The sequence below is a fragment of the Cucurbita pepo genome, chromosome 2 (assembly GCF_057944985.1).
Source record: "Cucurbita pepo subsp. pepo isolate OVF chromosome 2, ASM5794498v1, whole genome shotgun sequence".
Classification (NCBI taxonomy): domain Eukaryota; kingdom Viridiplantae; phylum Streptophyta; class Magnoliopsida; order Cucurbitales; family Cucurbitaceae; genus Cucurbita; species Cucurbita pepo.
In genome coordinates this window covers 9495931-9510123 of record NC_141799.1, presented here as the reverse complement: position 1 = coordinate 9510123, position 14193 = coordinate 9495931, and the positions used below count along the sequence as shown (strand labels likewise).

At 36.1% G+C, this 14193-nt stretch overlaps 3 protein-coding genes across 4 annotated transcripts; 2 read left to right on the top strand and 1 right to left on the bottom strand.

The window, feature by feature from the left end:
• Positions 1–525: 525 nt before the first annotated feature.
• On the top strand, positions 526–2681 carry LOC111784409 (GDSL esterase/lipase At4g16230-like). The gene is made up of 4 exons (XM_023665123.2): positions 526–957; positions 1028–1255; positions 1345–1591; positions 2287–2681. The coding sequence occupies exons 1-4, from the start codon at positions 547–549 to the stop codon at positions 2517–2519; spliced, it is 1119 nt and encodes a 372-aa protein (XP_023520891.2). The 5' UTR covers positions 526–546; the 3' UTR covers positions 2520–2681.
• LOC111784408 (putative magnesium transporter NIPA6) lies at positions 2648–6242 on the bottom strand. 2 transcript variants are annotated; one of them, XM_023665120.2, is made up of 9 exons: positions 5950–6242; positions 5579–5635; positions 5190–5280; positions 4913–5073; positions 4702–4829; positions 4399–4536; positions 3729–3821; positions 3535–3652; positions 2648–3255 (listed from the first exon to the last, which is right to left on the bottom strand). In XM_023665120.2, the coding sequence occupies exons 1-9, from the start codon at positions 6215–6217 to the stop codon at positions 3125–3127; spliced, it is 1185 nt and encodes a 394-aa protein (XP_023520888.2). In that variant the 5' UTR covers positions 6218–6242; the 3' UTR covers positions 2648–3124. The 2 variants fall into 2 exon arrangements, with proteins under 2 accessions (XP_023520888.2, XP_086977724.1); XM_087121598.1 differs by having other exon boundaries at positions 5917–6240.
• Positions 6243–6873: 631 nt separating this feature from the next.
• LOC111784407 (uncharacterized) lies at positions 6874–14047 on the top strand. Its single transcript, XM_023665119.2, has 17 exons — positions 6874–7151; positions 7236–7382; positions 7465–7555; positions 7675–7793; positions 7874–8064; positions 8187–8397; positions 8508–8748; positions 8835–9238; positions 9383–9515; positions 9598–9788; positions 9920–10251; positions 10351–10450; positions 10530–10748; positions 11054–11293; positions 11940–12149; positions 13065–13538; positions 13634–14047. Exons 1-17 carry the CDS (start codon positions 7014–7016, stop codon positions 13790–13792), a joined length of 3600 nt encoding a protein of 1199 aa, XP_023520887.2. The 5' UTR covers positions 6874–7013; the 3' UTR covers positions 13793–14047.
• Positions 14048–14193: the final 146 nt, after the last annotated feature.

The window sequence follows — 14193 nt, the reverse complement described above, 5'->3', positions numbered from 1 at the left end:
TTATTTATTGATTCGAATCGTTGAGAAAAGATTCTAACTCATTGATAATTATGTCTGTACCCGCACAAATGTTATAAGCTCATACGTTTGTCTATAAAATTATTGAAGATGTATATAAATTGACACTCTTACAATAATTAAGACATTATATCTTTTTGAAAATAGGTCTATGCATGACAATGGTGTCCATTATTTATGTCATTGTATAGTTGAATAAGATTTAATGGATGTACGATAGCGGTAGGTCATGAACCACCGTGGAAATTAAACACATCAATAAATTATTGAAGTTCATTTATTACGTTCTTACAAACTAATTCTTGAAATTCAATTAACAAAAATCCGAGGAAAACTACAAATGATGATATAAACTTCGATTCTCATTTTGCCAAACGTTTTAAGAAAGTAAATGTCGTATTATTGATCCACTTAAACTCGTTCGAAATATAAAATGAAACTCGGCACCAAATTACGTAATTGCCCTCATTGTTTTCCTATAAAATGAGCTTCCACATCCTCCATTTTCTTCAAATTTGTGTTACGACAATGACAAGAAACACAAATCTAAGAACGGTCTTGTTCTTTTCTGTGACTGTCTTGTTCGTCTTCTTCTTCTCTTATTGTGAAGGAGGAAGAGAAAGAAGAAAGGGCAATGGAGGGATGATAAAGGGAATGTTTGTGTTTGGGAGCTCTCTAGTTGACAATGGCAACAATAACTTTTTAGAGAACTCAAGGGCCAAAGCTGACTTTTTACCTTACGGAATGGATTTTTCTCTCGGTCCGTTGGGACGATTTACGAACGGCAAGAATGTTATCGACCTTCTTGGAGATTATTTTCACCTTCCTTCTCCCATTCCTCCGTTCACTGATCCTTCAACGAAGGGGAAGAAGATTGTTCATGGCGTCAACTATGCTTCTGGTGGCTCTGGTATTCTAGATAACACCGGTGCCATCACGGTAACATACAAAAACTCACGCTTAGCCATGAAAACACGTAAACCAATCTTGTTTTGTTTGTGTTGTGTAGGGAAATGTAATAAGTTTGAACAGGCAAATCAGAAACTTTGAAACTGTGACGTTGCCTGAATTGAGAAGAGGTATGAGCACGAGGGTATCGTTAGACGAGTATTTGTTTGTGGTTGGGTCGGGAGGGAACGATTACTCATTCAACTACTTTTTGAGTAACCTCCACTCGGAACTCAGCCTCGACTCGTTCACAGCCAACCTCACAGCCACATTGTCTCAGCAACTCAAAGTGGGTTGGTTTCGTTTGTGATTCAAGCCACAAATTTGAACCACATTCTTTGTTTATGTCAATTAATATTGTGTTGCTTTGATCCACAGAAGGTGTATGGTTTGGGAGCAAGGAAAATAGTGTTGATATCAGTGAACCCATTAGGGTGCAGTCCAATGGTGAGAGCAAACAACAAAGGACAATGCCTTCATATACTAAACCAAGCTGCTCAAATGTTCAATCTCCACTTGAAGACATTGGTGGATGACCTAAAACCACAAATGCCACTCTCCAATCTCGTCTTCCTTAACTCATACAAGATTATCGATGATATCATCTCTCACCATATTTCTAAAGGTACTCGACATATTTATCTTTTCTACTCTACTTCTGTCATTTTCGCTCTACTCGCTTACGTTGATTTGTTTCTCTCTCGAATACACTCTATTTTCTATAATAAAATGTGGTCAAAAGAGATAATCAAAATGCATTTATATCTTTAAAAAAAAATTAATTGAGAGAAAACGATTTGATTGTTAAGCTCATTAATAGCTTATAAACATGGCTAAAATTTATTTAGAGGGTCAATCATGAAACCGTTCTACTTATAGTATTACCAACCATAAGAAAGCTAACTATCGGACATTAAAGCCATAAGATCTAATAATGATTTTATTATTATTATGAACTTGATATTTATTTTCAAATATCAAATAATAAATTGTGTTTGGTAAAAGAGAAACTAGTGTGGGACAAGGATCAGTGATAGCATTGATAGAGAGTACCTAAATTTTATTATTTGAAGGATACGGTTCCCTAATATTTAAGTCCATTTACGACCTGTAGGACACTTCATTAATCTTTAAAGTTCATATCATAAATGTGGCATTTAGGGTAATCTCTATTTTACTTGTTCTTGTACTCATTTTTATCTCACATTTAAGCATTAAAAGGGATTTACCACCATTAAACATTTTTTACCAAAACAAGAAATTTGGTTAAAAACATGTTCAAACATACCTTCCTTTCAACATATGGTGGGTGGTTTTCAGGTTTTATGGAGGCAGCTGTGCCCTGCTGTGAAGTGCCATCTCTGAGTGAAGGTGGGAATGGAGTTTTGTGCAAAAATGGAGGGCAAACTTGTCCAAATAGAACCAACCATGTCTTCTTCGACGGGTTACATCCAACCGAAGCTGTCAATGTCCTCATCGCATCTAAGGCTTATGCTTCTCAACTTCAAACCGAAGTTTATCCCACTAATCTTTTTCACCTCGCCAATCTATAGATTCCGACATGTAGAGTAGAGTAGAGAGGTTTGAACCTCTAACCTCTTAATTAAAAGTATGTCTTCACTAATTGAGTTACGCTCAACTTGGCAATCTCGCTCTTTCTCTGTAAGTTGTCACTGTGTAGTAGTAATAACATTAGAACTTTATTCACCTTTCAAGCTTTCATCGTGTCGTTTCAAAGTCCAATATTGATACATTCGTCTATCTCAAATTTTTCCTCGGATAAGGGAAATGAGTGAAAAACTACACACAAAAGCAGATTACATCTTCCATCCACAGGCTCTGATCTACTGTACAAAATAATGTTATCAGAGGTGTAAGGCCTAAAAGTAAAAAGAGAGGGGAAGAAGCTGTGTTTCCAATACCAGTTACCTATTTAGGAACAAAGTAAAGTGTTACAAAGAACATACTAAGTTACACACGCCCTACCCGTTCTTCAATCTCAAGCGGTCGAGCGAGAAAGAAAATGGAACTTTGGTGTACCACTCTACCAAATAACTCATTAAAACAATGTGAGAAAAGTAAGTATACGCAGATTTCTCCCAGAATTTGGATGCATTTGTTTTGTGTGCAATGGAGAGAGCCAATAATACCTTTCATCTCATGTGAAATGGTCCTGTTTGAGGATTGCATCAAAATCTGGCAATGTTATTTCATCAGATTTCCGTTTCCAGGTATCACCATTTGCTTGGAAATACCATGACACTTGAGGAGACACAGGCAGGTACATCTCTGTAGCAAGTAGGCATTGTCTATTGTGTTTAACACGTGTTCAATGCCCAAATAATCGTCTCGTTCGTATTCAAGCTTAACCAAGTATTAAGAACATATCCATTGTGCTTAACAAGTGTCTACCCATGTACAATATATATGTTGATCATAGATACTAGTAGCATGTGATTGTATAAAGAACAATTAATAATCTAGCAAAACATGTCATAAATAACAGACAATGAATCATCACAAACTCTGCATTCGGCCAGTTTTAAGAGTTTCGAATGAAATAAATACCTGAAACAGAGGCGGGATCGGGTGATCTTGTAGCGTGCAAGACCATAGTCCCAGAAAGGATGGTTACAAATCCACAAAGTTCTGATGCGATGCTGCTAGCACTCTGACCAGACCAGTCCTAATGGTATAACAAGCACATGAATCAATCTCTTTGAAAAGCCCAAAAGAAATGTTTAAATTTGTAGCAAAAGTACCTTGAACATTATGGCACTGGCGAAGATCGTGAAGGATGTGAACATTGCATAATGAATTGGTGAGACAACTGCGGTGTCAAATGTGTCCAAGGCCTGTTCATGTAAAGATCTTTTCCGGCTTAAGTTTTAAAATAGCCTTAAGGGATGACCATATTCTCTCTCACAATCCCTCTCTCACACTTGAACAGCAGCTGAGCATATTCTACAATTCCGTTCCATGGCCTATATCTAAACGAGTATTCATCTTCTTAATATTTCGCATGGCAACAATAGAGCTCTGGTACCAATTGATACAGAACTAGATCGATACTCGACATAATTACATCTAAACGAGTATTCATCTTCTCAATATTTAGCATGGCAAAAATAGAGCTTTGGTACCAATTGATACACAACTGGACTGATACTCGACATAATTATTCATCAACATTCAAGTGAAAGTTCCATATAAACCCAAAATTCGAGAGGTTTGGATTCTCCATACGTAAAACACACGAAAGATAATAATAGTCATAACGAAACTATAAATACATCATAGGGAGAGCTATGAAGAAGCCACAAATGTACTCTACACCAAACGATTACCGAGCAAAAAAGTTCTATATTTAACATCCACGAACTCCATAGTTATTATCCCGAACCGATTTGAACAAAACAGTAGTACACTAACCTTGTTTAAATAGTTCAGCTGAACAATTATGCATGAGATTGCAACCATTACAAAGACCCATGTTTGGAAGTGAGCAACCTGACTCAAACCCTCCATTGTGAGTTTTATAGCAATGCCAATAGCCTTGATGCTCATTACCTGCAAACCAATGCAGAAAGTTGGTCTCTAACACACAACTCCTTCAAGTATAAATGAAGAGAAAAAGAGTATTCCAAGTTTCATTAAAATTGCTTCACAGAAAAAGAAAAATCAACGATGAATCATCAGAACGATTCAGCACGTAAAAGAGTAACGAAGACAGACCGTCAAGGATCCAATTATGGAGCATATCCCAATGTAAATGAGTATATTTGTCTGTCCGTAGCGGGGTTCGCAATACAACACGAGGAACAACACAATAGCTATAACCGAGGCCGTATAGAGAAGGAAAGCTGAACAAAACACATCAGAATAATCAAAACGAAGCTCCACGCAGTAAGACACACATCAGGATATGTTTTAGAGTTTACTTTACTTGGTTGAGTAGCTAGTTCCCATATCTCGTCCACTGAACTCGGAGTACGTTCACCAGGCGCATGAAGAACAATCATTGTAGACCCTACAACACATAATACACACCCCAATACATCCATTTTCTCCAATTTTTCCTTCAAGAAAAAATGTGCAAGCACAGCACTGCCAACACAATAAACGCATGAAAATCATTTGGGTAAATCCCATTTTGACATGGAAGCATAAATAAAAAGTAATTACATTCAATCCCAAATCAATATCTCATTGAAGCTTGTTACCTAACAATTATACTGATCGCTCCAAGTGGGGTTACCAGAATAGCAGGAGCATAAACATAAGCCACAAAATTAGAAAATTCTCCAACAATCACTGCAAATGGTACACAGGTAAAAGTAATCAATCAAATGTAGCTTAGAAACTGCATGTAAAAACTCGACTTGAAATGCTTGGAGATGCTCTCGAAATTCGGGTGGAGAGGAACAAAAACATTTTTTAAAGAATCTAATAGATCTAGAATGAGGTTTGAGATTTAGTTAAATGTAACTCTGAGTTATGAGCATTCCTTAATCGAAAGTTATTGTCTCAATAAATTGGCATTGAGGTAGACGGCTCTTAGAGATAAGTAGGGAGAGTAAAGAGTCCGAAGACAGTTGAAATTGATACTCACTAGTACTCATGCCGATCCACCAAAGTGGCTCTAACAGATATCCATATCCACCAGAACCTAGAATTCATAAACCACACAAATTTCATCAGCATAAAACCCAAAGGAACAATGTGAGCAACGCAGCCTGCCAATTAGTAACAAAAAGGAGAAACCACAATCTATAACCCTCAATTATAACCATTCAGAATGTAAATGAAACAAATTAATTCTTCGCGAACTGAAAAATTCAATCATGAGAATGACAAAATCGCAAGAAGAACGAGCACCTCGAACATGTAAATCAAGGAAATCAAAGGAAGCATACAGGTAAAATGGAAGACGAAATTGAAAGAACCCACCCAGATGAAAAAATTAATTGAAGAAAAACTGACTCGCTCGAGAGCCCGAAGCCCCGGCCCGACGAAGACCCAACTTCTTGATGATGAAGCTGGAGCCAATAAAGGCGCTGGATAACATAGCAAGAAGGAAACCTTTCAGGTTATCATTGGGCGAGATGAAAGGGTCATGGGTGCTCATGGATTGCTGCAGAGATTCATCTAAGTCCAAAGATTTGCAGACGAAGGAAGAAGAAGAAGAAACACGTTTTTTTTTTTGTAATGTCAGTACAACAGCAAATTCCCACGCTTCTCTCCCAAACATGACGTTGAATCCATTTGGCTGCCCAGCCAGAGTTCATTTCTTAACCCAAATTATATGAACACATCAATACACAAATATTCCCAATTTTTCATGATTACATTTTAGGTATAATTTTGGATAATTATGCCCACATTTTCATTTCTCTCCTTTACTTAGTTTGATTAGATTGAGTCCAATTATGTGAATATTTTTTTTAGATTCAATTTCTAGATTTTGTTGGGTTAGATCGCATGGAGTTGATCTGAGTTTTGGGTCACCAGCTTTCTAGTATAAAAAATATATATATATATATATATATATATATATATATATATATATATATATATATATTTTGTAATATAATCATAATCATATTTTTAGATATTTATAATCCGTTAATATTTTTTTTTTAATTTTATTGGTAAGAATTTGTTTGTAATATAATATATTTTATTTTCAAAATTTAATTAATAATATATTTCATTACATTATTTAGAACTTGACAAATTAAAATATCAAAGAAAGAATAATAATATTTTAAAATCTCAAAATAATACAGATTAAAAAAACTGTTAAAATAAAAATAAAAAAAAATAAAAAAAAAAAATTATGAAATTAAAAGATATTGGCATCTGATAAATAAGAGAGAAGAAGGAAAGAAAAGGTTAAAGAAAAAACGATACTCCTAAACCTTTCTCGTCTTCCTCCCCCACTGTCTTAGTTAGCCGCCGGCCTCCTTCTCCTTAAACCCCGCCGGCCTCCTTCTCCTTAAGCCCATCGCTACAATTTGTTCACTCGAGTTTTTTGTCGGATAATCATGGCCATCAATGCAAGTGCCGATGATCAGTCTCACAAGGCTCACAGGTCTCGCCAATCTGGTCCCAATGCAAAGAAGAAAGCACAGCACAACAAGAAGGGGGAGGTTTCTGAGAATGACAGGAGGCACAACCCGAAGGTAGGTACTTTAATTGTTTCTTGTATTCTAATCAATCCATGCCTCCGACTACATTTGAACTTAACTCTTGTTTTTCTTTTCTAGGCTTTTGCTTTTAATTCTTCAGTTAAAGCTAAGCGCCTGCAATCTCGTTCTGTCGAGAAAGAACAACGTAGGCTTCATGTTCCCACAATCGATCGTTGTTATGGTGAACCAGCTCCCTATGTTATTGTTGTACAGGGACCTCCCCAGGTCTGAATTTATTACTTTCTATATTTTTATCACTTGCATCTCTTTTCATTCTTCTTCTTTTAATTCTTGTAACTTACTGTAGGTTGGAAAATCTCTTCTAATCAAGTCTCTTGTTAAGCATTATACCAAACATAATCTACCTGATGTTCGTGGGCCGATTACAATTGTGTCAGGTTCAATCTATTGCCGATTATAACTTAATTTTCATTCTTGTTTCGTACACAAACACATTCTTTCAGTGTTTTGGCTATTTTATTTGGGGATTTGTATTCTCAATGTGTGTGTTTTTCAGGTAAACAAAGGCGGTTGCAGTTTGTAGAGTGCCCAAATGATATCAATGGGATGATTGACGCAGCAAAGTTTGCTGATTTGACTTTGCTTCTAATTGATGGTAGTTACGGTTTTGAGATGGTGAGATACCATGATTCCACTTATTTGAAGGTTATAATGAAATTTGTTATGTTAATTTAAATATCTTACCTACATCACAGGAGACTTTTGAGTTCCTCAACATTTTGCATAATCACGGACTTCCAAAAGTTATGGGAGTTCTCACTCACCTTGATAAGTTTAAGGATGCAAAAAAGTTGAGGAAAACAAAGCAGCATCTTAAACATCGCTTTTGGACTGAGATACGTACAGGAGCTAAATTATTTTATCTATCTGGGCTTATTCATGGAAAGTAAGGATCTTCTTCTTCACTCCTATCTTCGAACATTCATTTTTATTACATTTCATCATTTAATGTTTGCAATAGGTAGGTGCATATGTGATTTTATATACTCAATTTTCTCTCATCAACAGGTACACTAAACGTGAAGTACACAATCTTGCTCGGTTTATCTCTGTGATGAAGTTTCAGCCACTGTCTTGGCGTACCAACCATCCATATGTTTTGTCTGATCGATTTGAAGATGTCACTCCACCTGAACGAGTTCATATGAATAATAAATGTGATAGAAATATCACACTATATGGTTATCTTCGAGGTTGTAATTTGAAGAAGGAAACTAAGGTACCACTTCTCTGGTTGATGCTTTTGCCTTTCTATAGGATTTATTGTCTGTTTATGTTATTGTTTAGAACATTGTTTTTACATTTCCTTATTTTCAATGCATAAATCAGGTTCACATCTCTGGTGTGGGTGATTTTAATTTGGCTAATGTAACCAGTTTGGCTGATCCTTGTCCTTTGCCATCTGCTGCCAAGAAGAAAGGACTACGTGATAAGGAAAAATTGTTTTATGCTCCTATGTCTGGGCTTGGGGATCTTTTGTACGATAAGGATGCTGTTTATATAAATATTAATGACCATTTCGTTCAGTATTCCCAAGTTGGTGATGATAAAGAAGTTCCTTCAACCAAAGGTAATTGCCTTCCATTCTCTGCTAATATGCACTCATCCGTCACTTATTCTGGAGTAACTCTGAAGTAACTCTTATGCTATAATCAGGTAAAGTTCAAGACGTGGGTGAAGTTCTGGTGAAGTCTCTCCAGAACACAAAATATTCGGTTGATGAAAAGTTAGAGAAGAGCTTCATTTCCCTATTTGGCAGAAAACCTGACAACTTAAATGGGATCCATAGTAGTGGGCCGGCAGAGCAACCTGGGTTGGTGGAACTTGATAGACCTGATGTAGTACATGATACCGATGATTCAGAGTCTTCAGATCAAGATGACCTTACCCCGAAAAAGGCTAAATTTGAAAGTGAGGGCACTGATGAAGAAGAGCATAATGATTTATTAAATCAGAAATCCACTGTTGTAGACCATATGAAGGAACATGTTGAATTTCATGAAGGGAGGCTTAGGAGAAAAGCTGTTTTTGGAAATGATGTTGACTCTGATGATCTCATGGTAATGTGACTGACTTAATTTTGTAAATGACGCGGCTGTTCATTTATATTTTGTATGCACAATCCAATTTATGTTAACTTTGCAGGCAATGTGCCAAAAAAGAACGTTGTTAGTGCCCTTATATTTTCTTTTATATCTTTGTAGGATTCAGATGAAGAAGATGACAATGACAGTGATGTTGACGGTCAAAAAATGATGTCAGAAGATGATGACAATGAAAATGAAGATGAGGATGAGGATGAGGATGAGGATGGGGATGATAATGACGAGGAAAATGGTATTTTCCTTGTAAATCTGTTGTATGCAAATGTCTTTTTTGTTCCATTGATAATTTCACCACCTTATTACTCTATTTGTAGATAGTGGCATGGGTAACTCCTCAAAGTGGAAGGAGTCTTTGTTAGAAAGGACCGTCTCTAGGCAACACGTGAATCTCATGAAACATGTGTATGGGAAATCCACACAAACATCTACAACCTCAAGGGATGAAGGTGATGATGAAGAAAGTGACGAGGACCACTTTTTTAGGCCTAAAGGGGAGGGAAATAAGGTTTACTCTTTGCCCTAATTTTTTAAAAATAGTATTCCCTTTTTTTAGATTTCAACGTTTTCGATTGTTGGTTTTCCAATTGTGCGAATAGTGGTTACTTTCTTAACGTTTTAATATATTGTTGATGGCAGAATGAAAGTAAAGCAGTGGATGGTGCAAATGCCAGTTCTGAGGACTATTCCAAATTTACAAACTTTTTCAATGATAATGTGGAGAGCATTCGTGACCGCTTTGTAACTGGTGATTGGTCAAAAGCTGCTCTCAGAAATAAATCTTCTCAGGATGAAGTTGAAGAAGATGATGATGATGTGTATGCTGATTTTGAAGATCTAGAAACTGGTGAGAAGTATGAGAGTTTTCATGCTAATAAAACTACCGATGCCATGGACCAAAAGGCAGAGTACTCAACAATCGAGGAGCGCAGGCTGAAAAAGCTTGCTCTTCGGGCACAGTTCGATGCTGAATATCCTTTTGATGATCTTGATTATACTTGTTTCTTCCACCCTATTTTATTTATCTAATTTTCTTTTTTAAGAATTTGTTAGACTTAACTCTGACCTACATATGCTGGATCTAAGGCAACGGAGGATGGAAGTGATATAGAAGGTGAGGGAAAGTTAAACCATAGTGAAGCTAATGAAGGTGATGATTATCATGACAAGGTAAACATTCTCCCTTTTTTTTAAAAGGTAGGTAGTTTTTGCATGACCCTGAGCACTGCTTCATGTTTGATTGTTTCAGATGAAGGAGGAAATTGAAATTAGGAAACAAAGGAATAAAGCTGAACTTGATAATATCGATGAAGCCTTCCGAGTGGGGATTGAGGGCTTCCAATCAGGGACATACGTAAGATTGGAAGTTCATGGTGTTCCTTGTGAGATGGTGGAGCATTTTGATCCTTGCCAGCCAATTTTGGTTGGAGGAATTGGGCCTGGGGAGGATGACGTTGGATACATGCAGGTAATATTTTAATAGATCTTTTTTTTTATTAACTTGATTATTTTGTTTATTATTATTATTTTTTTTTTCTTGTGTCATTCTGAGAAGTTATCGATTGCATGTATCTCACCTTACTAAGTTTCCGATAATGTAATTAAACCATAACACCATAACCCCAGAAGGGGTCATGAACCTGATATAAAGAGATATATCTGAAGCTCTTGTCCGATGTCCTTCATTGCTTGATTAAAGCTTTATTTCTTTTTGGAAAAGTTATTCCAAGTGTTCTTCTTTCACCAAGTTATGTTGCAATAATATGTTTGCAGGTCAGATTAAAACGACATAGGTGGCATAAAAAGGTACTAAAGACTAGAGATCCATTAATTTTTTCGGTTGGATGGAGACGTTTCCAAAGTACCCCGGTTTATGCAATTGAAGATTCAAATGGGAGGCACCGCATGCTTAAATATACACCTGAACATATGCACTGTCTAGCAATATTTTGGGGCCCTCTAGCCCCTCCTAACACAGGGCTTATTGCTGTTCAGACTTTATCAAGCAATCAGGTATACTTTTTTTTATTATAAATGAGATATCATGTCTTCCCTAACATCTTTGATGACAAATAGTGTGTGCAGTTCAAACTTCTTTTGTCTCTTGAAATAGGGTTCCTCCCAATATTGCAGCATCAGCGATGATGGTTGCTTGAATATTTTATTATTCCATACAAATTCTAATTGTACTTTCATTGAGGATTTTGAAAGTGCATAAATATACCATCTGAAGTGTTCAATTTACATACCATCTGAAGTGTTCAATTTACATACCATCTGAAGTGTTCAATTTGGCATAAAGCGAAAGACTGCAAGAATGAATGCCAAGTCTTCATAGCTAGCTTTTATCTCTTGCTATTTGTATTCTAGATGAGGCTCTTTTTTGTGAATTTAGTTTTCTTCTTCATTTGAGAATGTCTTATCCTCTGGAATCTTCACGAATCTCACTGCATTTTAATTCATCTTTTATGTACATATTCTTGTATGACATGAATATTTGATTATTTTTTTTCCCCATAAGCATAAGGTTTGTCTTGTGCCATTTCAGCTGTTTGCATTATAGATTAAATATTTGATGCCAACTTTACTTTGAAGTTTTTACTGCCATCTTTTGTTGGCCTTTTCTAGCTTTTTATTGACCTTTTGTATGGCTTCTCAGGCATCGTTCAGAATATGTGCAACAGCTACTGTGCTCCAATCCAATCATGAAGAGCGGGTGGTCAAGAAAATCAAGCTAGTTGGTTATCCATGCAAAATTTTTAAGAAGACAGCACTTATAAAAGATATGTTTACTTCAGATCTTGAAATAGCTCGTTTTGAAGGTGCATCTGTTCGAACTGTCAGTGGAATTCGAGGCCAGGTCAAAAAGGTATGTCTGTTTGAAATAGAGAGAACATTTTGCATGTTATTTTTCCTACTCTCCCATAGAGAGTTTCTTCTTTTTCTTTTTTTTTTTTTTCTTTTTGTTGTAATGCTTACTACTGGAAATTCTTATGTACCTCACTCGTACTTTTCCTGACCCCCATATTTTTTCCAATTATATATTCTCTTATGGTCTGCTTGCTAATGTGCAACTGCTGAACCGTGATCTGGCTTCTGTTTATACAGTGTGAATTATTGGTTCTTATGATGACTTTTCGTGATATATAGAACCGTGATCTGCCTTGTATTTTCCATCATTTTTTTCCAATGAAAGCTTAGTTTCTAGATAAACAAAAAATGATATATAAAAGTTATTTGCTGAGGAATGAAACTTAAGCCTGGCTTGCTTGCTGATCTGTTAACCAAATAAACATGGCAATAGGAGCAGTTGTTGTGTAAGAACTTTAATGTAGCTTGAATAAATATTGCTGGCCAATGGTAGATTTGGACAACACTGGTCTGCGAAAGTATGAAACCAATAAACATGGGACGAGGATTTTGATAAATCTTTTTTCTCGGGGGTGTTTCCAGGAAATGTGTAATGAAAGCAATAAAAGAACAAATAGAAGATTTATTTATCAATTTATAGATTTTGTAACTTAATGACCCTTACCAGTTCTTCTATGTAATTTGCCATTGTAAATCTGTAGATGGTCAATATGTGTAGCTAGACGTAGGGTCAAGTATTTGCAGGGATGTTAGATATCATTTGATTACTTTTTCTTTCTCGTCTGTTGATAACTTTTACAGTATTGTAAAAGTATTGATTCTCACTCCAGGCTATGTTGGACACCTGGAATAATGAATATATCGATACATCAATGGATATCTAATTCCTAGTTTCAACCAATTCTATCTGTAGGCTGCAAAAGAGGAGATTGGTAACCAGCCCAAAAAGAAGGGGGGACTACCGAAGGAAGGGATTGCTAGATGTACTTTCGAGGACAAGATTCGGATGAGTGATGTAGTTTTCTTGCGTGCATGGACTAAAGTTGAAATTCCTCAATTCTACAACCCGCTGACTACAGCATTGCAACCTCGTGGTCGAATATGGCAAGGGATGAAAACTGTGGCTGAACTCAGGAAAGAACATGATCTTCCCATTCCTGTGAACAAGGATTCAGTGTACAAGCCAATCGAAAGGCAGAAACGGAAGTTCAATCCATTGGTGATTCCCAAATCATTACAAGCAGCCTTGCCATTCAAATCAAAACCGAAGGATAAACCTAGTCAACAGAGGCCAGTTCTTGAAAAGCGAAGAGCTGTGGTGATGGAGCCTCGTGAACGGAAAGTTCATGCTCTTGTTCAGCAGCTTCAACTTATGAGACATGAGAAAGTAATGCATTTTTTTTTTTTTTTTGTTTTCCTTCTGTTAGAATATAATAAGCCAACTACTAACCCATATTTTGTATCTCAAATTTGCCCGTTTAGATGAAGAAACGAAAGATCAAAGAAGAGAAGAAAAGAAAAGAGCTTGAAGCGGAGAATGCCAAAAACGAGCAGCTGTCTAAAAAGCGGCAAAGAGAAGAACGGCGAGAGAGGTATAGAAAAGAAGATAAAATGAGAAAGAAAATTAGAAGAAGTGGATGAGGTTTGGGATAATATTATATATATTATGGAGAGGAGATTCACCCAATAGTTTCTTCAAATATATTGGGATGAGTTTCTACATGTATTCTTAGAGTTAGTTATTAGGTGATCTTTTTAGTTCATGAAAATTTTGTATAATCTTTTTAGTTGGGGAGTGTAGCAATATTTACATTCTATTTAACCTATTTAAGGTTAACGAAGAAAGAAAAACAAAGAAAAGAGGAAGAAGATAAGGAAAGGGTAATTTGATTGGAAGGTGTATTATACCTCTCAATTTATTCTTCATGCCCTTTTTTATACCTCTCAAGTTGATCACACGAAAAATATTCCATTTTTGAATTTGAACGATTGAACGAAGAGAATATGGATATTCGTGAATCAAAAGGGAAATGAAATTTATC

Coding starts and splice junctions, on each gene's coding strand:
- LOC111784409 (XM_023665123.2), top strand. CDS start 547: ATGACAAGAAACACAAATCTAAGAACGGTCTTGTTCTTTTCTGTGACT. Junction 958..1,027: donor ATAACACCGGTGCCATCACG/GTAACATACAAA, acceptor TGTGTTGTGTAG/GGAAATGTAATAAGTTTGAA. Junction 1,256..1,344: donor CATTGTCTCAGCAACTCAAA/GTGGGTTGGTTT, acceptor TTTGATCCACAG/AAGGTGTATGGTTTGGGAGC.
- LOC111784408 (XM_023665120.2), bottom strand. CDS start 6,217: ATGTTTGGGAGAGAAGCGTGGGAATTTGCTGTTGTACTGACATTACAA. Junction 5,636..5,949: donor GGCTTCGGGCTCTCGAGCGA/GTCAGTTTTTCT, acceptor TATGAATTCTAG/GTTCTGGTGGATATGGATAT. Junction 4,830..4,912: donor GGAACTAGCTACTCAACCAA/GTAAAGTAAACT, acceptor TGTTTTGTTCAG/CTTTCCTTCTCTATACGGCC.
- LOC111784407 (XM_023665119.2), top strand. CDS start 7,014: ATGGCCATCAATGCAAGTGCCGATGATCAGTCTCACAAGGCTCACAGG. Junction 7,383..7,464: donor TTGTACAGGGACCTCCCCAG/GTCTGAATTTAT, acceptor AACTTACTGTAG/GTTGGAAAATCTCTTCTAAT. Junction 10,252..10,350: donor CGGGCACAGTTCGATGCTGA/ATATCCTTTTGA, acceptor ACTCTGACCTAC/ATATGCTGGATCTAAGGCAA.